Source organism: Drosophila obscura, unplaced genomic scaffold, assembly GCF_018151105.1.
Source record: "Drosophila obscura isolate BZ-5 IFL unplaced genomic scaffold, ASM1815110v1 contig_150, whole genome shotgun sequence".
Classification (NCBI taxonomy): Eukaryota; Metazoa; Arthropoda; class Insecta; order Diptera; family Drosophilidae; genus Drosophila; species Drosophila obscura.
The window spans coordinates 4,606,732-4,625,109 of NW_024542736.1; the positions used below are offsets into that span (position 1 = coordinate 4,606,732).

Genomic DNA, 18,378 nt, shown 5'->3' on the forward strand with positions numbered 1-18,378 from the left:
AAGCCTCTTGACCATTTGTCGAGCAATCAGTTTAGAAAATAAACCCCTCAAGCGATGGTAAAGCTAATGCTAAATGTTGTGGTTCTGAGCCTGCTGCTTTGTCTGGCATTGGCAATGAGTCGCCAGTTGATTGAACACCGAAGGAGTAAGTGAAAAATCGCTAGCACTTTTGATATGGAATTCAACTTAGGATAATTCTCCACAGAGATTTGCATGGAACCCGAAGCATACGGCAGCTGCAACCAAAAGCAGTTGCGTTGGTATCACGACCCAATGACCAGCGCTTGCAAGCCGTTCTACTACAGTGGCTGCGGTGGAAATTATAACCGATTCAACCGCGAAACACTATGCTGGGACTACTGCATGGACCCGGCTATCTCTTATGATATTGACTAGGGATTCCATAAGTTGTCAATTGCTAAAAAGTTGGGGGACTCGTGGACTAATAATTGTTGAATAAACCACATTTGCTTTGAATTCTTACCAAGTATATCCTCCATATCTGTATCTGTATAATGGGAAAATGGGGGGAGGTATCCAACGTATATGTATTACAGTAATATAATGTATACATATGCCTTTTGTAATCTTGCAATAAACTTACGAGCAAGTGTTTGCCATTAAAGAGAAAAATAAAACAGATTTTCCCATTACGTAAACAAAGTTCTTGCTTTCGGCGACCGTATATAAAAGCCTGGTGACAATTTTTGGACCATTCAGTTAACCAAATAAACTGCAAAGCGATGGTAAAGCTTACACTGCATATTGTAGTTCTAAGCCTGCTGCTGTGTCGGATTGGAGCCGACAATCCACCGAACAGCGCCAACCGCTTGCGTAGGTAAAAACTAAATACACTTTTAATCATTTGACTATGAGAATTATTTACAGTGGTTTGCACGCAGCCTAAGTCATATGGCGGCTGCAGCGAAATGCAGGTGCGATGGTATTTCGACCCACAGTATAACAAGTGCAGGGCCTTCCACTACAGCGGATGCGGGGGAAACAGCAATGTATTCGTTTTGCAAAGTGAATGCATTAACTACTGCATAAACCCGGACTACGACGAAATGAAGTAGCGATTCCATAAATTGTCACTTGATAGCATTAACTATTGTAACTTAACCATAAACATTGCTAACCACCAATGAACAAGCCCTTAATAAAAATTCTCTTTGAATTTTGAAGCTATATGCAGATGCATCAAGAAGTGGCAGTTTCTACCTAATACTTATATCATTCCAATTGATAGATTGGAACTGGGGGGTGTTTTCAAATATATACGTATGTATGTATTTTGTATGTTCATCCAGTTGCATGTAGTTTTCCAAACTGCATGCCTAAAAATGAGGCAAGTGTTAGTGTTTGCGATTAGAAAGGAAAACTGCAACAGATTTTCAGTTAGATATTTTTAGGCTTCTTATCGGCGACCGTGTATAAAAGGCTGTTCACAGTTCGTGTGGTTAATCAGTTAACAAAATAAACCCATAAGTGATGGCTACGCTAATGATGAATTTTGTTATTCTGGGGCTGCTGCTGTGCCTGGAAGCAGTCCCCAATGGGCCGAACTTTTACGACCGGCTCCGTACGTGAATTTCAAAGGAATTTTTCATAATTCAATTATGATATTTCTCCACAGATATTTGCACGCTACCCAGTGAGTTTGGCCACTGCCGCGAAAGACAGATACGGTGGTATTACGACATAACGTCCAAGTCTTGCCAGCCCTTCTACTACAGTGGATGCGGTGGAAATTATAATCGATTCTTACGCAAAAGCGGATGCTCGGACTACTGCATGGATCCGGACTACCCTGGGTTTTAATAAACTTTATTTTGCTAACCGTAGAAAATAATGGATAACATATTTGGAGCATTGTATTAGCTTAAGCTATAACAGATGTAGCCATGTGGTATGGAGTACATATATAATCTAGACTTATACATTTGCATTTTGCTATCTTATTTAAATCGAAAACTAAAACAGATTTTCCCTTATGTAAACAAAGGTCTGGTTTTCGTATATAAGAGCCTGACGACTTATTGTCGAGCAATCAGTTGACAAAATAAACCCTCAAGCGATGGTCAAGCTAATGCTGAATATTTTAATTGTAAGCGTGCTGCTGTGTCTGGCATCAGCCTTAAGCTCAAAGGAGATGGCCGAACGGATGAGTAAGTGGAAATTAAATAAAGGCTAAAATTACCCTGAGATATGTCTTTACAGGGATTTGCTTGATGAAAAGTTCGTATGGCTACTGCCGCGGGCAGCAGACTCGATGGTTCTACGACACGGTGACCAACGATTGCAAGTCGTTCATGTACAGTGGCTGTGGTGGCAATCCTAATCGATTCCCAAGTCTACCCCAATGCCTTGACTACTGCACGCACCAGGATTTACCCTATGATTTCAAATGAACTATTAATGGATAAAACCAATTGAATAAACCATAAAATTAACGCAGATTAGATTTGAATTTTTTAAGCTATAACATTGGAAGTGGCCCGCATGTATATATCTTCCACATGGACATACGCTCTTAGCCACCTGCTAGTAAACTTGTTTAATATAAATATTTTCGATTACGATGCCATAACGTGACATTTAAGCTTTAACTGAAACAGATTTCCCATTAGATATTCCAAGTGCACCTTTTGTGGATGCTGATATATAAATGCCTGTTGAAAATATGTCCAGTGATCAGTTCACTAAATAAACCCTCCAGCGATGGTCAAGCTAATGCTAAATCTTGTTATTCTAAGCCTGATTGTGTGCCTGACATCAGCACTCAGTACGCAATCCATTGTCCACCGGATGAGTAAGTAAAAACTAAACTAAGATTTAAATAGCACTAAGAAAGTTCGTTACAGAGATTTGCTTTGAGCCTCGTTCGTATGGCAACTGCCGCAACCGTCAGGCGCGTTGGTATTATGACCAATGGTCCAAAACCTGCCATGCGTTCTTCTACAGCGGCTGCGGTGGAAATTATAATCGATTCATTACCAAAAACGCATGCATGTCGTACTGCAGGGACCCGCAAATTCCTTACGACAAGAAGTAATGATAACTAGTCTATATAGACTATTCACATTCTTGTGCTACAACAGAAGAAAAAACTTGTAGAAATCAAACAAAATAATGCAAAATGTGAGCCTGCTGGTGAAAAAACAGAAATAGAAAACAAACAAAAAATCATTTTTAAAAATTAAATGTTTCTTTAGCCTAGTCTCAGCTCAAAATCATACAACATTAACGTGCGGTCGTCTGAGCCGCCAGGCGGCCCAGAAAAAATACAATCAAATGGCCAGCGTGGGCTTTGAACTGCGCTCAGGTGGGGTGACCAGTTGCAGTGGCTCCTTTGGCTGCTCGCTGCCTGCCTCCACTTGTTTGGCCTCATCGCCAGCACTGAACTCTTTCGGTGGCTCCTCCTCGACATCCTCGATGAGGCGATAGGTAATGGGCGACGGCTGCTTGGCTGGGAGCCAGTCGGGAATTATCTTGTCGTGCAGCCTCCACTTGCCGTACTCGTTGGAAATGTGCTTCTCAAACACCACGTACTCCAGCACATCCTTGGTGAGGATCTCGCTGCCGTGCATCAGGCGACCAAAGCGATCGTAGATGGCCAGCATCTGTTGTGTGTGGAAGCGCACCGTAACCTGGGCAAACTGGTTCTCCTTGGTGATCACTTCAGTGCATCGAGCATGCACCACGCGAGGGGGCTCCAGGGACTGCAGGAATCGCCAGTGAATGGTCTTGTCCTTGACGTTGTGCATCATCTCGGGATAGCAACGCTCGCTGACATATTCACGTATCTTGTACTTCTCCTTGGCTGCCATGTGCGTGTGGGCCGCTACATAGATCTCCTGGGCCTCGGCTCCGAACTGGTCGTTGCTATAGCTCTCATCGTACGAGCGTATTTTCCGTACGGCCATCAGACTCTTGGACTTCTTTTCCAGGAACTCTAGTTTCTGCTTGGCTCCGGTGGAGGAGATTATGGACTTCTTGCCATCGCCCTCAGGTGGGACATATGCCTCGAATATGCCGCCAGTACAACTGATGTGAAATGGACGCTCCATCCAGGGTCGGGGCGGCAGCACACCACGTTCCTTCATACGGCTGCGCATCTCCTCCTTGCTGATGTCTTCTGGCTTTTCGCGTAAATTTGGCAGCTCAATTTTCACAAACTTTTGCCTACGCAACCGCTTGAACTGCGGTGCCCAGTGCTTGGTCTGTCGATGGCGCACCTGCTGCATCTGGAGCATGTTCTGGAGCGCCGGTGCCAATATGCCCCCCAGGCCACCAGAAGTCACAGCCTGTGGCACGCTGGGCATCATCTATTTGTGAATTAAATATCCGGTTAGGCTGCGAATGGGGCAATGCACAGTATCTGGCTTAGTTACCTGCACGAATTTAAGGCACGTTTTGGCCGAAACAAGCTTTTCCATTGTAAATAACTGCAAGTAACTTTATTATATAAAAAACACTCTTGGAAACTCAGGTGTCAAACCAAAGGGGGCACTATCGATAGTATCGATATTTTGCTGGTAGCCTCTACTATCGATGGTTTTGAGACTATCATGATAGTATCGAGCTACAGTTGTTGCGCTTTTGATATGTTTGGATTGCCTGTTACAAAATACGAAGACAAATTTGTAAACAAATCGACAGGTGGCATCTAATTTATACAATGAACAAGTTCCTAAAAGGTTTCAATGGTTTTTAAATAATTATTTGAGCCCGATACTATTACGATAGTATCGATTGTTTTTTTCAAAACATTCAACGTTGATATTCCTCGATTTTGATATTCCGTTTAATATTACTAGCTAGTTGGCCCTCTCAGCCCCAAACAAATAATTTTATCCGATAGATACATACATTTTCTACAAAATTGGTAAGTTTTCAGAAGTCCTTGCATTGTTTACATAAAAAGGTTCAAACAAAAACGGCCAAAGCATAAAACGTTAATGTTGACTATATGTGACGTCGGTGTTGCTTGTCAGCCAAATTTCTTCTATGCGTATGTACTTTTGTATTGATGAAACATTGAAACATTATTTATGATTTTATCCTAGATTGACATGTTTTTTACCTATTAATGCACAAGTTTGAGTTTTATATATACATTTATCCCGGTTCTGATACCTATTATTGGAACCCGTGAGCTGCAAAATTTCGTTAATATCTTTAAAACAGAAAGTGAGTAGTTGCTGCATTAATTGGAGCCTGAAATTACAAACAATATCTCAAGTATTATTTAATATAATATTAATAAACTTTCACAACTGATTTTTTTAATGGGGACTTCATTCGGATTCAAAACTTGAATAAAAAAATAAGTAACGAAACATCATTGAAAATCAGTTTTAGTTATGCTGAATATTTCTGCTTCTGAAAGGCAAATCATTTGCATTAATTTAATAATAAATAATAGTTTAATAAAAAAAAAGAGTGTTCGATTTTTACCTTTGACCTCTTGGAACAAGAATCTTTTCTCTCCCTGCAAAAAGAGACTTTAATGAATGAACTTTTCTATTGGTTGGATAAATATGCAGATGTACGTACTTTGGAGAATAGTCACCTCCATCACTGGTGCGACTCTTGGGAGGCATTAAGACTTTTGGCATATTCTTCAAGTGCTTCAGACACACCTTGGCGTTCTCTATGTCGGTCTCCAGGCGTATCACTGCAAGTTAAAGTCGTTGAAGATTCGATCTGATCTGATCCGAATTAGCGCATGGACTAGACTTACCCTTTTTCAGTAGGTGCCCCTCTTTGGGATCGCAGTAGCACTTCGCCTGTTGTGGGTTTGGGACTGATGGGCTTTTTCTCGGGGCATTCGGAGGCAGTCACCTCTTGGAGCAGGGTGTTGAACAGGCAGCCGGGTAGAATATACTCGGCCGCAGCGTAGATACGCTTGTGGATGTAGGCCAGCTCGGTGAAGTTCAGGGACGTCAGGCCACGGTGGTACAGCTTGTGGCAGATGGCGTAGAAGCGGCTGTTGGGTATGTTGCACTTGCAAAAGCAAAATCCGCACTCTTCGACGAACATGTCGAGGATTTTGCGCAGCTCCTTCTCCAACCCACAGCCATCGATCTCGCCAGCCGATAGGGTCTTAACAGTGTTCCGCACAAAATCGTCGAATTGTTCTTCTGCTCCCTCCAGGTCTGAGCCATGGGATCCCCGCTTTTTCTGGCCCTTTCCGGGTCGTGCCTGACTGGGGCGTAACCCTTTGCCGCCACCGGGCTTAGATGTTCCCGCCTTTCCATCTTCTGCATCCAAGTCGTCATCGCCGGTTTTTCCTGGTCCTTTGCCGTCAGTTTTGTCCACGGGTTTTCCCTTCCCCTTTCCATCAGGTCCTTGCTGTCCTAATTTTCCGGCTTCTCCAAGCGGCTTTTCATCGGCTTCTCCTTTACCTTTTCCATCGGCTACTCCGGCTCCTCCGGCTCCTCCGGCTTTTCCTAGCCCAGTCTCGTCGTCATCTCCTCTGGCTTTTCCTGGACCTTTCTTGTCTTCTTCTCCAGGTAATCCTTTCCCTTTTCCACCGTCTTCTCCTACTTCTCCAACTTTTTTTAGCACTTTCTCATCGTCTTTTGCGGGTAATCGTTTTCCCCCGGACTCTTCAGCTTTTCCAAGCCCGTCTTCTCCAGGTCTTTCTTGACCTGCACCTTTTTTAGAGTCTTTTCCATCAGGCGTTTTGACATCCGCGGCCTTTTGTGCCGCCTCCTTCGCTGCCTCCTTCGCTTCCTCCTTCGCTGCCTCCTTCGCTGCTTCCTTCGCTGCCATTTTTTCAACTTCTCTCTCGATGGCGTCCGGATCCCCACCGAGTTTTCTGAGGTCATTGCCCAGAGTCTTATTCTTCTCTTCGAGAAGCTGAGTCTTTTTCTTGCAGTCCTCGAGCTGCTTGCTCAGATCATCGAACAGCTTCTGGGCCTCACTGTCTTTGAGTTGGCTCACTTGAGTCTTGAGAGTTTCGTTTTCCACGGCCACATCTCCGATTTCCCGAATGATGCCAATGCTCTCGGAGAAGCCCTGCTCCATGATCCGGGTGTCATCGTCCAGTTTTTTGACTTTCTCGTCCAGATCTCCGAGTTTCTTTCTGCTCTCTTCGGCAGCCACACAGAGGCAGTCGTTCTCATCGTAAAGTTCCCCCAATTCGCCGTCCTTCTCGTTCAGCAAGTTCCTCAGGCGATTCAACTCGCGGTTGCAGTCATCCAACGAATTGATGGGAGAGCCGCCCGGATAATTGTTTTTGTTCATTTGCTGGAAGCACTCCCCTTGCTTCGACATCTCGCTCATGATGTGGTCCAGAGTGGCTTCCGTGTAGATGGCCAGATTAGCGTCCACATCGCCACCGCCCTGTGTACACTGCGACTTATCTGGAATTTCCATGGGGCCACAATCGCCACGCTGGTTACCGTACATCTGGTCCAGCTCACGGACGACGTTCTGCAGGTGGGTGGGGTGAGGAATAAAAATAACACAAAGCAACGGAGAGGAAAATCATTGGAGGCAGCTATCGGATCTATGGAGTGTTTTTGAGGTATGGGGAGAATGGAAACGGAACATGCAGCCAGAGAAGCTCCAGCGACCTTCCTCTCACGTTGCGCCCGACCTCTTTTGGATGGCCATTAGCCGGATTTAACATTTAATTTGGTAAAAGAACAGATGATTTCGATCGCAGGTATCTGGGAATTTAGGTCGTTTTGTATACTCGGACTGGGCTATTGATGGCGCGCGCTTTCGACTCCTAACATGGACAATCTCCATCATCCCCATTCTCATCCACACCAATATTATTGCCGTCATCCGGCATTTTGTCAAGATAGCGATAGCCACCTTCCTTAAAGAGCTTGGCCTTCGCCTAGGGAACGAGCAAGATCAGATCCGTTTAGCTTGGCTTCCATCGCCCGACCCCCGGAGGTGCTCTGTACTTACCATCAGCTGCTCGTACTGGGTGCCGTAGGCGCTTATGGCAATGTCCCGCTTGCGCAGCTCGTTGCGCAGCACATCGATCTCCATTGTCTGGCACTCGGCCTTCTGAGCGTTGGACTGCACGACCGCCAGCTGTTGCTTCATCTCATTGCAGCGGCACTAGAAGTGCGGGGAAGGTGTTAGAGGGTGTTACGTGGCCTTCGCGCAGTACTTACCAGGAGTAGCTCCTCGTTTCCTTTGACCTTGTCCACCTCGCCCTCGTAGAAGTTCTGCATGTCTTCCATCTCCTGCTGCATGTCGCTGATATACTGGTCGTGGTGCTTGAGGTTATCCTCCAGATCGCCCTGAACATGCTCTGCCGTCTCGGCCTGGTTCTTCAGCTTGGTGACCTTCTCGTTGAGCATCGTCAGGGCCTTGCACTTTTTGCGCAGCGCATCACGCTCCGCCAGGATCTTCTGAATGTTGCCCACGTCCTTTTCGGGCGAGAACGCGTGTTTGCCGCCAGACTGATTGCCTGCAGCCTTCATGCACTCGTCCTCGGCCTGGCGCAGCAGGATCAGTTCCTTGCCCAGACTTTCAATCTTCTTCTGCAGATAGGGTATGTCGCTGCTCTTCTCGGGCTCGATCTTGATGCTCTCCAGGTTGCTGCGCTTCGACTGCTTCTCGATCAGGCGCTTCAGAGTGCCATTCTCGGCCTCGAGGATATCGTGGGCCTTGTTCATGTCGTCGATGGCCCTCATCAGTTCATTCAGCTCCTGCTCATCTTTGGGATCGATCTTCTTGGCATCGGACAGCTCCTTGACCTTCTTCTTCAGGGCCTTGCTCCTATCTGGATCGTAGCGTTGGGCCATAATACGCTTGATCTCGGCTGACTCCTGCTGGGCCGTCTTCAGTTGATCGTTCGAGTCGGCCAGCTTTTCCTTTAGTATGTTGTTCTTCACCATCAGACTCTGCATGCGCCCAATTGTGTCATCGGCGGCATTGATTAGGCTGTCGCCCACCACCAGATTGCTGCCGTAATCATCCGCGGCGAGTGAGCGGCCTACAGCGCCTGCTTGGCCTGCTTGTCCTGCGCCGCCTGCACCGACACCGTCGTTGCTACCGCGTCTGCTAGCGTTGCTCGAGGGACCGCCGGTATTGGGCCCGGTTCCCCCAAAGTTGCCTCCTTGGGCCCCATCGTTGCTTCCGCGCCTGCTAGCGTTGCTCGAGGGACCACCAGCATTAGCTCCTTGTGGGCCAGCGTTGCTTCCGCGTCTGCCAGCGTTTCCTCCTGGACCGCCAGCATTGCCTCCTCCTGGTGCGCCATCGTTGCTTCCGCGTCTGCCAGCGCTGCCTCCTGGACCGCCAGCATTGCCTCCTGGTGCGCCATCGTTGCTTCCGCGTCTGCCAGCGCTGCCTCCTGGACCGCCAGCATTGCCTCCTGGTGCGCCATCGTTGCTTCCGCGTCTGCTTGCGTTGCTCGAAGGACCAGGACCACCAGCATTGCCACCTTGGGCGCCAGCGTTACTTCCACGTCCACGTCCGCGTGCAGTAGCGCCCGTGTCAGCTTGCTGACCAGCTCTGCCAGTTCCATCTCTACCGCCAGATGGCCCTTGTCCCGCCGAATCAGCGCCACGACCAGCTCCACCAGCCCCACCAGCCGCTGCGGTGCAGGCAACAAGCTCAGCCACAAAGCGCGACTTCTGCTTTTCGTTTGCCGACCAGGACCGATCATCGATAGTCGATGGATAGCTCTTAAGTTTTACACACGCATCGGGGCAGTCGCGACTCGCGATGGTTTCGTTCTTGAACGGCACATGGAAGAACTCCTTCTGCGTGGAGAAGGCCATGGTGTTGTGCTTGGTTAGCGGTCGCGGTCAGCACTTATTATTTGCTTTGGTATTTGCCGCGCGAATTGTTAATTGTTTTGTAAAAAGATTTGGTTTTATTTTCTGAAATAATTTACGAATGTACGTCCGACATTTATGGAATCCCCAATTTTTCTATTGTTTCAAACGATACAATTTCAACACTACAACAGAACAAGGCTATGACTGGCCGATCCAAAATCAGTACTGGACACACCGCCTGCCATGATCGATAGCAAGTACAACTAGATAACATTGCCAGGGATCTAGGGATCATTCCAGGCCCTGGGCACGTCGCTCGGCCAGGGATTCGTCCACTGCGTTCATGCCGCTGAAGCCGCTCGGCTGCATCGTCATGCTGGCTGTCCCCGAGCTGATCGTTCGCAGGACGCTGGAGTAGCCGGAAAGCTCGGCCAGCGGAGCATTCACCAGAATCATCTGAATAAGCGAAAGAGACAAAGAGGATCAAACGAGTCAGTCTTCAATGAGTCTGAAAAGTGACCACAACTCACTTTATTCCTATCGCCCTTCGGCAGTACATCGTTGATGAGGGCGCGACGTCTGGAGAGGTCTGCCATTATGCCCGAAATCCGTTCACTGGGCGCCACAATCTGCAGTGCCATTATGGGCTCCAACAGGCGGATGCCGCTCGTGCTCAGCAGCTGCAAAAACATGTCGAAAATATTCGGTTTATTATTATTATATTACAGGATTCGCCCCTTACTTTTTGGACGCACTGAGCTGCGGTGGCCATCACAAAGGAGTCGGCTGTGCCACGACCAATGGTTGCATTGTGCAACCGGATCTGCGTGTCAACCACTTGACCGCCCACGCGGGGTCCACGCTCCAAAGCGCTGACAGAGCCTTTCCTCAGCACCTGCAGAATGCGAGGACGCAGCGTGTTGAGGTTCGGCAAGTTCTCCGGTGACTTATCTAAGCTTTGGGTACACAAATAAACGTAAGATCAGCTCTCGCTCTGGTTCGGACTGGCAGTTTCGACAAACCTGAAGAGCTCGCTTTGGTCTTTGACCACCTCCAAGGTGAGGCTAACGTTCTGCTTGCTGCCAGCAATCTCCTTTTCCACACTCAGTGTAGTGAGCGCTGGCGATTCGATGGTTTCCTTGTAGGCTATTTGCAGTGGACCCAGATCCACGTCGATCTTGTACTCGCTCAGAATGCGCGACTTGATGATGTCCATGTGCAGTTCACCCATGCCGCCCAGCACTGTCTGGCCGGTGACGGCATCGTAGCTGACGCGCAGACTGGGATCTTCGCGCTGCAGCTGCCTCAGTGCCTGCTCCATGGCCGTTTGCGAGGACACACTGGGTGGCTCAATGGAGCAGAAGTAGACAGCATCCGGTATTTGTCGGTCAATGCCGAACAGCTCGTCCGTGTCCAGTTCTTCGTCCTCATCTGTTGACGAAGTGCCCTGGCTTTGTTTCAAGCGTTTCTGGGCATTCCTCAGGGCTGTCTGGCTAGACGTCAGCAGATCTCCCGTAACTGTTGACTAGACAGAGAAGTGGTTAGCTGAGGGCTGCTCAATGTGCACCATGTGCAGCTTACCTTAAGACCCGCACATATGACCACATCGCCCGACTGCACGGCACCCACCTCACGGTATTCGTCAGCCAAGGGCTCGTACAGTTTGGACACTACCTCCGCTTGGCCACGCGAGCAGATGAGACGCATGCCACGCTTTATCTCGCCGCGTAGAATACGCACCAGCGTCAGAGGGCCACGCTGCTTGTCGTGGACAATCTTAAAGACTTTGCCAGCCACTTCGTTTCTGCAAAAATTGCGGAATTTCACACAATTATTATATTCTATTTTCTGACGCTAAATTCTTACCCAAAGCAGTCGTAGATTTGGTTGCGTTCCTCTGGCGCGGGCAGATAGGTATTCACGGCATCCATCAGTCGCTGTATGCCAACGTTTTTGTAGGCAGAGCCCAGCAGCACAGGCACAACCCTCCGCTGACAGGTAGCCCGACGCAGGGCTTGTTCGATGAGCGCATTGCTGACATTGTCAAAGCTTTCCGTGCTAATTACCACATCGGCCAGCTCGTCATCCAGTCCCGAAAGCTGATCGATCAGCTCATTGCGCTTTTCTTGAAGCTCGCGCAGATCTGCAGAGGGCTCCAGCTTCGTCTTGGTGTAGCTGCGACCCAGATCTTTCGGCTGCCATGTTAGCTGCTCCAATGTGATCACATCCTGAATGGCTGCAGGGAAAGTAGGTTCGAATGAACTCCAGCACTCGCAGAAAACTTCTAATCATACCCAAGAGTCCATCCTGGGTTTTTGTGGGATACTGTATGCACACAGGCTGCGTTTCCAGCTTCGTTTTCAAATCATTGACACACTTGTCAAAGTCTGCATCCGGACGATCCATCTTATTGACGAATGCCAGCCGCGGCAGCTTGTGTTTGTCCGCCTGCGTCCATACGGTGACGGTTTGTGCCTCAACTCCAGCCGTGCCGTCCAGAACCACGACAACACCGTCCACGGCATACAATGATTGCTCCACCTCCATTGTGAAATCAATGTGTCCGGGGGTGTCCAGCAGGTTGATGCTAGTCAGTAAGGATTTTAGTAAAACAGCTTGGGGAGAACATTGAATGCACGTGCACACACCGATTACCATTCCAGGGAAAAGTCACAGCCGAGCTGCAAATGGTGATGCCGCGCTCCCGCTCTTGTGTTAGATAATCGGTCACCGTGTTGCCGCGATGCACTTCCCCCAGAGACCGCGTCTTGCCAGAGTAGAACAGCATACGCTCGGTGGTTGTGGTCTTGCCTGGGGAAACAGGATTTACTTCATCAATTTGGGTGCCATAAGGAATTTCAAACAAAACAGTCACCTGCATCAATGTGCGCCAGAATACCAATGTTCCTGATTTTGCTGCTGTAGCTGCGCCTGCTAATATGTGCGGATAGCTGGCGAAGCAACCTGATGCGTTGCATTCTTCCACTGTGCAATGCATATTTCAGCATTTTCATTGATAAATTAAACTAAAATTAACTAAAACCGGCAGAACAGCACAACAAAGCCGCAACAGATGTTTTTTGTAGTCGTTATCGGAGTCCAGCTGTTTACCAATCGAATATGTTGATTCTTCAGACTGTATTTTTTGTAGTATTTATATTTTCCGCGGACCTCGCTTTATTTTTATTAAAATTTAATAAAGCCGGTCCGGAAAGGACCTTTAAAATAATTTAAATTATGTCCACTCGCCCGCGTCGCCAAGCTGCGACAAAGAAAAAGCTTATAATTGAGCTATCTGATTCCGATGAAGATGCGACTGCGGAATCCAAGGATACGGATGAGTACAGGCCCCAACAGGCTCGGGCCTTGGATAGTGCTGCCGCTGCCACTGCAGGCGTGTAAGTAGTAATGTGATCAATAATTCGTGACATCTGACTTATTCCCGGTCTCACACAGCGCCAAGCGAAAGCGGTGGCCTACAGCCCAGGACACTGCTGCTGACGCGCCAGCGGCCAAGAAAAAGCGCGGCAAAAAGGATGCAAACGTCGAAAATGATTGCCCCAACCAAAGCAACCCTGAGACGGAAGCGATCGAACCACCCCGATCTTTAACGCAACCAGACGGCGCTGCTTCCAGCGCAACCACAGGACGAAGTTCCTTCTGGGAGCGTCGCAAGGTGTGGAACATTCATGAGTTGCTGGCCGAAACGGAGAACATCCAGCCAACAGCAGCCCGCAATATTGTGCAGCTCTTTGAGAACGAAAACACCATTCCATTTATATGCCGGTACCTTCACTTACATATACAATATATGTATGCGCTCTGCTAATAGTAACTTTATATTTGTGCAGCTATCGGCGAGATCTGGTTGACCATTTGCCACCAGACCGATTGCGTGACATTCGCAACACCTACACGGAGATCGTGGATCTGCGGAAGAGGGCCGAGAACATAGTCACGCAGCTGGAGCGCGAAAATGTGATAAATGAGGAGATTCGGGATGAGCTGATGTGCGCGAAGAACAACGAGGAACTGGAGTTTCTCTATGCTCCCTATAAACCGGCCAGCAAGGGCACCCTGGCGGAGCGTGCCAAAGCATTGGGACTGGAAGATTATGCCGATCGTCTGCTATATGGAACAGCGCCGCAGGTGAAGCTCTCATCCATTGTGGATCCTAGTAATGAGGCCTTGGCCTCCGAGACGCTGGTGCTGAATGGAATCTGCAACATAATTATACACAATATCAGCAAGAACACAAATGTATTGGAAGAGCTAAGGAGATTGTAAGTCTGGCTTTCATCCAATCAACCGAATTTATTGCTGCAACTTTTGTAATTTCAGGCAAAATGTACACCGCATTGTGCTGATGTGCAGCAAGACAAAGGAGTCGGCGGCCACCAAGGCAACTGGCAGCAGCAGCAGCAGCAAAACGACTAAGAGCAGTGCCATATCCGACAGGAAGGTAGACAGCTCAAAGTTCGAGAATTACTTTAATTTTCAGGGTGACATTAAGACAATTAAACCCCATCAGATGTTAGCCATCAATCGTGCTGAAAAGCACAAGTTTATATCCGTAAAAATGGATACAAGCGATTACCTCAAGAGAGATCTCTCACGCTTCATCTCCGAGCAGTACATGTCTCAGGGCTTGCAGTATCCACTGCGAAGGGAGACATTTACCAGAGCCCTGGAAGAGTGCATCACGAAGAAATGTAAGCCTTTAATAGTCCACAGCTCTACCGGTTAACAGCATGAGATTCTTTCAGTGCAACCTTTGATGTGTCGACAGATACGCACCGACCTCAAGGAGAAGGCCCAGAAAGCGGCCATCGATGTGTTTGCCAAGAACCTGAAGCAGCTGCTGCTCATGTCGCCTCTCAAGGGTGAACGGATTCTGGGCATCGATCCGGGCTACACAAACGGCTGTAAGCTGGCAGTTATATCCGAGACGGCCGATGTGCTGGATACAGGCGTCATCTATCCGCATGGCGTGAGGGCCAACAAGCGAGCAGCCGAACAGAAGTTGGTGGAGCTGCTGAGCAAGCACACGTAACTATTTGGAAATCAATTTGCAAGCTTTACGTTTACCTTATTGCCCCCTGGAACAGCTGCCAAGTGATTGCCCTGGGAAACGGCACCGCATGCCGCGAAACGGAGTTTTGGCTGACTGATCTGTTCCATGCCGGGATTCTGGACAGCCGCAGCATCCGCTACAGCATCGTAAATGAGAATGGTGCCTCGGTTTACTCCTGCAGCGATGTGGCCAGCAAGGAGTTTCCCGATATGGATACGAACGAGCGGAGTGCAGTGTCCATAGCTCGACGGCTGAACGATCCTCTCAGCGAGTATGTAAAGATAGAGCCGCGCCACTTGGGCGTGGGCATGTACCAGCACGATGTGTCTGAGAAGACCCTCACAGAATCCCTGAAGGACGTTGTCTCCGAATGCGTGAGCTATGTGGGCGTGGACCTCAACACTGCCAGTCTGAGTGTGCTCAAGTAGGTGGACAAATCATTGCATTGAAAACTATTCTAATTTAAATATTCGCACACCAAGACACATTGCTGGCCTGTCGGAGAAGAAGGCAGAGAAGATCATAGAGTATCGCACGGATAAGGGTCCCTTCCAGTCCCGCAAGGATCTGCTCTCGGTGCGTACCATAGGCGAGAAGTCATTTGTACAATGCGCTGGCTTTGTGCGCATCGAGCCGCTGAGTGTGGGCGGGCGGCTGAAGAATCCACTTGACTGCACCTGGGTCCATCCAGAAAGCTATAAAGTGGCTGAAACGTAAGTGCAATGCAATCATAACATTTATTCAACTTTCTGTGACATTTTCACCAGTCTGGAGGTGTCACTGGACTCTGTGCTAAATTTGCTGTCACTGCGAGTGAGCTTGGCAGCGATGCTCGTATTGCAGAGATAGTTGTTGGTGCGCCGCTTGACACAATCCTCACTGGAGTCACTTTTTCGGCACCACGGAGGCAAATACGGGATCAGTGGGTCCTTCTTGTTGCAGCGCTTGCAGGTGCAGTGCTCTGTCCCGGCACACAGGAAGCTCTGGAAATCACGCTTCTTCGAGAGCAACGCCAGATAATCCTCAATGGAGTACTCCTTGTTGGGATCCATAAGTTCCGCCCAGGTCCTAAACTTGACGGCCACACCAAAGAAGTATTCGTTTAGATCATCGATGGTCTGCAGCACTTGGTCTAGCCCCAGTAGGAACGGGCTGTTCAGAGTGCGATCCAGCTTGCTCAGACGCACCCCCAACTCCTTCCTGGAGTTGCGCACGCTCAAAATAGATTTCGATAGCTCGTCACTGAAAGAGAACGATGAGCCACACATATACGGATTTCCGGACTACGACTCACTTGGACTGGTCAATCACATTGTAGGCCTTCTGGAATTCGCACAGCGATCGCTCGGCGGTCATTCGACTTAGGTACTCGGGGTAGATATTGGTGCAGCAACTTTCGCCGACCAGCAGTCGATAGCGCATGGCGTGATAGCGCATTGTCTCGGCCATTTTAATCTGCAAGACAATGGCTGCCGCCAGCTGTTTCTCCAGTGCCCTAAACTGTGTCTCTAGCTGAAGGATCTGCTCGTGGACGCACTGCTCCAGTCGGAAATCATAGCTGGTGTAAAGCGTCTCGCAGTGGTCGAATGTGGGCTCCAGCTGATCGAGTGGTATGGTAGCGCCCCGGCAAGGTGGCGGCAAAGGACGACGCTTGTATCGCTCCGGCGGATACTCCCAGCACGGGCCGAAGCGGGCATCAGTGGTAACAGAGATCGGATGCTCCCAGCAGGCTTTATAAACTTTCGTTCCATAACCGCTATACGAAGGAAGCTTGCCGCAGGCTATAATCTTAACCTTTGGCGGTTTTAGTGTTGGTGGATAGTTCCAGCGCTCTTCATACAAACGCTGCAGCTCAGCGATCTTTTGTTTGGGCGGCATTACTTGAATTGAATTGAGAATTTGTATATTTGTCTTAAAAACCAAATTTTGTTTTAATTTTTCAGTATCGTTGCGGAATGTGACTTGAAACTGTCGGATATAGGCAAGTTTAGCTTCATAGCACGCATCAAAGAGTTTGCCGAATCGAAAACGAAACTGGATCGCATAGCCAAGGAAAATAAACTGCCCATGGAGCGGGTGAGTCTATCAAAATTTGGGCTCGAAATATTTTATACTAATTTATTATGGAATGCTTACAGCTGGAATTCGTGCTGGTGGCCCTGCAGCGGGAACTGCTGCAGGATTATCGAGCTGATTTGGACAAGCGGCCGCTTTTCAAGCAGGGACTGACACGAATCGAAGACCTCAGCAATTGTGATGTGGTTACCGGTGAGAATCGACCCACGCATCGCGCTCGTGTACCCTCGACTTATCCTGCATAAATTTTCCTATTTTCCAGGTGCTGTTACCAATGTAACACACTTTGGTGCCTTTGTCGACATTGGTGTGGAGCGTGACGGCCTCTTGCACAAGAGCCACATGAAGAACTGCGACCTGAGCATCGGCGATCGCATTGTGGCCTCGGTGGTGAATCTGGACAAGAAGCGGCAGAAGTTTGGCCTACGCCTGGAGAACATGCTGGCTGAGACGGACACATCCTTTACCTTCAAGACGGAGTGAAAGCAAACGGCAGGAGTTTAAAGTTTTTGGAAGTATTTAATGTATCATTCATATTGGGCTGCTCACATGAGCATATACATGTATACTATATATAACTCGTATATATGTATATATATGTGTATCTGTATAGTATAACGGCTTTCCTAAAGTTACTCAAAGCTTATCAGTTAGTAATAAATGTTCACATAAAAATCACCGCCTCTACAATGCGCGTTCTTGTTTCCCTTTTTTTTCGTAATATGTTCTGAAGTTCTTAGATGAGAATGCTCGTGTGTGTGGTGTGTTGTGTGGTGTGTAGTTTTATGGTTCGAAGGGGTACGTGGATAGTACTCGTATTGCTCTAAAACTAAGTGAGTGAGTGAGTGTGAGTGTGAGTGCTGCCCTCGCAGAGCCGTTTTAAATGTTGTAACTAAATTAATATACAATATGCATACATTTAGGCGCTTGGTTTAGCAGGCGAGCGTTCGCTTCAGTTAGTTGGTATTTTCGAATTTATTGCCGTTTCATTAGAATTGTTAAAAATTATTATAAACAGTGTTATACAGTTTGCATTTACATAATTACACAATACAATTTAATATACTCGTAATAATATATTCAAAAATATATATAGACTATATATATATATATGCATGGTTTTGTTTTTGTTTAGATTTATTGTTTCCCCATCAAATATCAAATTTCATATTCTAGCTACATGGACATGTGGCGTAATCAACCGATAATTGCTCAAATAAATATTACTCATCCGCACATAATATTGGAGTAAGTGTTGTTGTGTTCCCTACACAGATCTATTAAGAGGATAATGTATCGCAAAAAGGCCAATATATGTGAAGCATATGTGTGGTGTGCTATGTACGAGTATGTATGATGATATATGTACGTAATTGCTTATGATAATGGTAGCTAATGGTGCTCCTCTGATCCTCTTATCGTTTTATTGTTACTTTTCTTCAGTTGTTTGCGTGTGGCGTGTGGTGTGTG

The 18,378-nt window shown here is 47.8% G+C and overlaps 10 protein-coding genes across 10 annotated transcripts; 5 read left to right on the forward strand and 5 right to left on the reverse strand.

Annotated features, from left to right (window-relative positions):
- The first annotated feature begins 9 nt into the window (after nt 1-9).
- Nucleotides 10-459, forward strand: LOC111068103 (kunitz-type serine protease inhibitor HCRG2-like). The gene is made up of 2 exons (XM_022357461.2): nt 10-145; nt 206-459. The coding sequence occupies exons 1-2, from the start codon at nt 55-57 to the stop codon at nt 394-396; spliced, it is 282 nt and encodes a 93-aa protein (XP_022213153.1). The 5' UTR covers nt 10-54; the 3' UTR covers nt 397-459.
- A 264-nt stretch (nt 460-723) lies between these two features.
- On the forward strand, nt 724-1,188 carry LOC111069545 (BPTI/Kunitz domain-containing protein 5-like). Its single transcript, XM_022359653.2, has 2 exons — nt 724-834; nt 889-1,188. Exons 1-2 carry the CDS (start codon nt 744-746, stop codon nt 1,074-1,076), a joined length of 279 nt encoding a protein of 92 aa, XP_022215345.1. The 5' UTR covers nt 724-743; the 3' UTR covers nt 1,077-1,188.
- Nucleotides 1,189-1,449: 261 nt separating this feature from the next.
- Nucleotides 1,450-2,067, forward strand: LOC111069535 (kappaPI-actitoxin-Avd3c-like). The gene is made up of 2 exons (XM_022359643.2): nt 1,450-1,582; nt 1,637-2,067. The coding sequence occupies exons 1-2, from the start codon at nt 1,492-1,494 to the stop codon at nt 1,819-1,821; spliced, it is 276 nt and encodes a 91-aa protein (XP_022215335.2). The 5' UTR covers nt 1,450-1,491; the 3' UTR covers nt 1,822-2,067.
- A 613-nt stretch (nt 2,068-2,680) lies between these two features.
- Nucleotides 2,681-3,220, forward strand: LOC111069526 (kunitz-type serine protease inhibitor HCRG2-like). The gene is made up of 2 exons (XM_022359631.2): nt 2,681-2,812; nt 2,865-3,220. Exons 1-2 carry the CDS (start codon nt 2,722-2,724, stop codon nt 3,053-3,055), a joined length of 282 nt encoding a protein of 93 aa, XP_022215323.2. The 5' UTR covers nt 2,681-2,721; the 3' UTR covers nt 3,056-3,220.
- On the reverse strand, nt 3,187-4,512 carry LOC111069516 (probable 39S ribosomal protein L45, mitochondrial). The gene is made up of 2 exons (XM_022359619.2): nt 4,395-4,512; nt 3,187-4,328 (listed from the first exon to the last, which is right to left on the reverse strand). Exons 1-2 carry the CDS (start codon nt 4,437-4,439, stop codon nt 3,291-3,293), a joined length of 1,083 nt encoding a protein of 360 aa, XP_022215311.2. The 5' UTR covers nt 4,440-4,512; the 3' UTR covers nt 3,187-3,290.
- A 1,068-nt stretch (nt 4,513-5,580) lies between these two features.
- On the reverse strand, nt 5,581-7,419 carry LOC121403834. The gene is made up of 2 exons (XM_041591755.1): nt 5,747-7,419; nt 5,581-5,680 (listed from the first exon to the last, which is right to left on the reverse strand). Exons 1-2 carry the CDS (start codon nt 7,417-7,419, stop codon nt 5,581-5,583), a joined length of 1,773 nt encoding a protein of 590 aa, XP_041447689.1.
- Nucleotides 7,420-7,620: 201 nt separating this feature from the next.
- Nucleotides 7,621-9,950, reverse strand: LOC111068858 (coiled-coil domain-containing protein 6). The gene is made up of 4 exons (XM_041591596.1): nt 9,509-9,950; nt 8,145-8,971; nt 7,933-8,088; nt 7,621-7,858 (listed from the first exon to the last, which is right to left on the reverse strand). Exons 1-4 carry the CDS (start codon nt 9,756-9,758, stop codon nt 7,745-7,747), a joined length of 1,347 nt encoding a protein of 448 aa, XP_041447530.1. The 5' UTR covers nt 9,759-9,950; the 3' UTR covers nt 7,621-7,744.
- A 98-nt stretch (nt 9,951-10,048) lies between these two features.
- LOC111068872 (ribosome-releasing factor 2, mitochondrial) lies at nt 10,049-12,834 on the reverse strand. Its single transcript, XM_022358634.2, has 9 exons — nt 12,634-12,834; nt 12,407-12,569; nt 12,053-12,345; nt 11,625-11,994; nt 11,340-11,562; nt 10,781-11,283; nt 10,501-10,714; nt 10,289-10,438; nt 10,049-10,214 (listed from the first exon to the last, which is right to left on the reverse strand). Exons 1-9 carry the CDS (start codon nt 12,770-12,772, stop codon nt 10,050-10,052), a joined length of 2,220 nt encoding a protein of 739 aa, XP_022214326.2. The 5' UTR covers nt 12,773-12,834; the 3' UTR covers nt 10,049.
- A 94-nt stretch (nt 12,835-12,928) lies between these two features.
- Nucleotides 12,929-17,976, forward strand: LOC111070469 (S1 RNA-binding domain-containing protein 1). Its single transcript, XM_022361027.2, has 10 exons — nt 12,929-13,156; nt 13,215-13,544; nt 13,610-14,041; nt 14,100-14,470; nt 14,525-14,807; nt 14,867-15,256; nt 15,315-15,545; nt 16,776-16,908; nt 16,971-17,100; nt 17,171-17,976. The coding sequence occupies exons 1-10, from the start codon at nt 12,996-12,998 to the stop codon at nt 17,389-17,391; spliced, it is 2,682 nt and encodes an 893-aa protein (XP_022216719.2). The 5' UTR covers nt 12,929-12,995; the 3' UTR covers nt 17,392-17,976.
- Nucleotides 15,551-16,802, reverse strand: LOC111070473. Its single transcript, XM_022361043.2, has 2 exons — nt 16,127-16,802; nt 15,551-16,074 (listed from the first exon to the last, which is right to left on the reverse strand). Exons 1-2 carry the CDS (start codon nt 16,708-16,710, stop codon nt 15,570-15,572), a joined length of 1,089 nt encoding a protein of 362 aa, XP_022216735.2. The 5' UTR covers nt 16,711-16,802; the 3' UTR covers nt 15,551-15,569.
- Nucleotides 17,977-18,378: the final 402 nt, after the last annotated feature.

Excerpts from the sequence above, each read along its gene's own strand:
- LOC111069516 (XM_022359619.2), bottom strand. The coding sequence starts at position 4,439 with ATGGAAAAGCTTGTTTCGGCCAAAACGTGCCTTAAATTCGTGCAG. Across the intron at positions 4,329-4,394 it reads CGTGCCTTAAATTCGTGCAG|ATGATGCCCAGCGTGCCACA; the intron begins GTAACTAAGCCA and ends ATTCACAAATAG.
- LOC111070469 (XM_022361027.2), top strand. The coding sequence starts at position 12,996 with ATGTCCACTCGCCCGCGTCGCCAAGCTGCGACAAAGAAAAAGCTTATA. Across the intron at positions 13,545-13,609 it reads ACCATTCCATTTATATGCCG|CTATCGGCGAGATCTGGTTG; the intron begins GTACCTTCACTT and ends ATATTTGTGCAG. Across the intron at positions 17,101-17,170 it reads CAATTGTGATGTGGTTACCG|GTGCTGTTACCAATGTAACA; the intron begins GTGAGAATCGAC and ends CCTATTTTCCAG.
- LOC111069545 (XM_022359653.2), top strand. The coding sequence starts at position 744 with ATGGTAAAGCTTACACTGCATATTGTAGTTCTAAGCCTGCTGCTGTGT. Across the intron at positions 835-888 it reads GAACAGCGCCAACCGCTTGC|TGGTTTGCACGCAGCCTAAG; the intron begins GTAGGTAAAAAC and ends AATTATTTACAG.
- LOC111068872 (XM_022358634.2), bottom strand. The coding sequence starts at position 12,772 with ATGAAAATGCTGAAATATGCATTGCACAGTGGAAGAATGCAACGCATC. Across the intron at positions 11,563-11,624 it reads CAAATCTACGACTGCTTTGG|AAACGAAGTGGCTGGCAAAG; the intron begins GTAAGAATTTAG and ends CAATTTTTGCAG. Across the intron at positions 10,439-10,500 it reads CAGCTCAGTGCGTCCAAAAA|CTGCTGAGCACGAGCGGCAT; the intron begins GTAAGGGGCGAA and ends ATGTTTTTGCAG.
- LOC111069535 (XM_022359643.2), top strand. The coding sequence starts at position 1,492 with ATGGCTACGCTAATGATGAATTTTGTTATTCTGGGGCTGCTGCTGTGC. Across the intron at positions 1,583-1,636 it reads GAACTTTTACGACCGGCTCC|ATATTTGCACGCTACCCAGT; the intron begins GTACGTGAATTT and ends ATTTCTCCACAG.
- LOC111068103 (XM_022357461.2), top strand. The coding sequence starts at position 55 with ATGGTAAAGCTAATGCTAAATGTTGTGGTTCTGAGCCTGCTGCTTTGT. Across the intron at positions 146-205 it reads GTTGATTGAACACCGAAGGA|AGATTTGCATGGAACCCGAA; the intron begins GTAAGTGAAAAA and ends AATTCTCCACAG.
- LOC111068858 (XM_041591596.1), bottom strand. The coding sequence starts at position 9,758 with ATGGCCTTCTCCACGCAGAAGGAGTTCTTCCATGTGCCGTTCAAGAAC. Across the intron at positions 8,972-9,508 it reads GGGACAAGGGCCATCTGGCG|GCCGCTCACTCGCCGCGGAT; the intron begins GTAGAGATGGAA and ends CAGGCGCTGTAG. Across the intron at positions 8,089-8,144 it reads GAAACGAGGAGCTACTCCTG|TGCCGCTGCAATGAGATGAA; the intron begins GTAAGTACTGCG and ends CCGCACTTCTAG.
- LOC111070473 (XM_022361043.2), bottom strand. The coding sequence starts at position 16,710 with ATGCCGCCCAAACAAAAGATCGCTGAGCTGCAGCGTTTGTATGAAGAG. Across the intron at positions 16,075-16,126 it reads AATGTGATTGACCAGTCCAA|TGACGAGCTATCGAAATCTA; the intron begins GTGAGTCGTAGT and ends GTTCTCTTTCAG.
- LOC121403834 (XM_041591755.1), bottom strand. The coding sequence starts at position 7,419 with ATGTACGGTAACCAGCGTGGCGATTGTGGCCCCATGGAAATTCCAGAT. Across the intron at positions 5,681-5,746 it reads GGGGCACCTACTGAAAAAGG|TGATACGCCTGGAGACCGAC; the intron begins GTAAGTCTAGTC and ends TTTAACTTGCAG.
- LOC111069526 (XM_022359631.2), top strand. The coding sequence starts at position 2,722 with ATGGTCAAGCTAATGCTAAATCTTGTTATTCTAAGCCTGATTGTGTGC. Across the intron at positions 2,813-2,864 it reads ATCCATTGTCCACCGGATGA|AGATTTGCTTTGAGCCTCGT; the intron begins GTAAGTAAAAAC and ends AGTTCGTTACAG.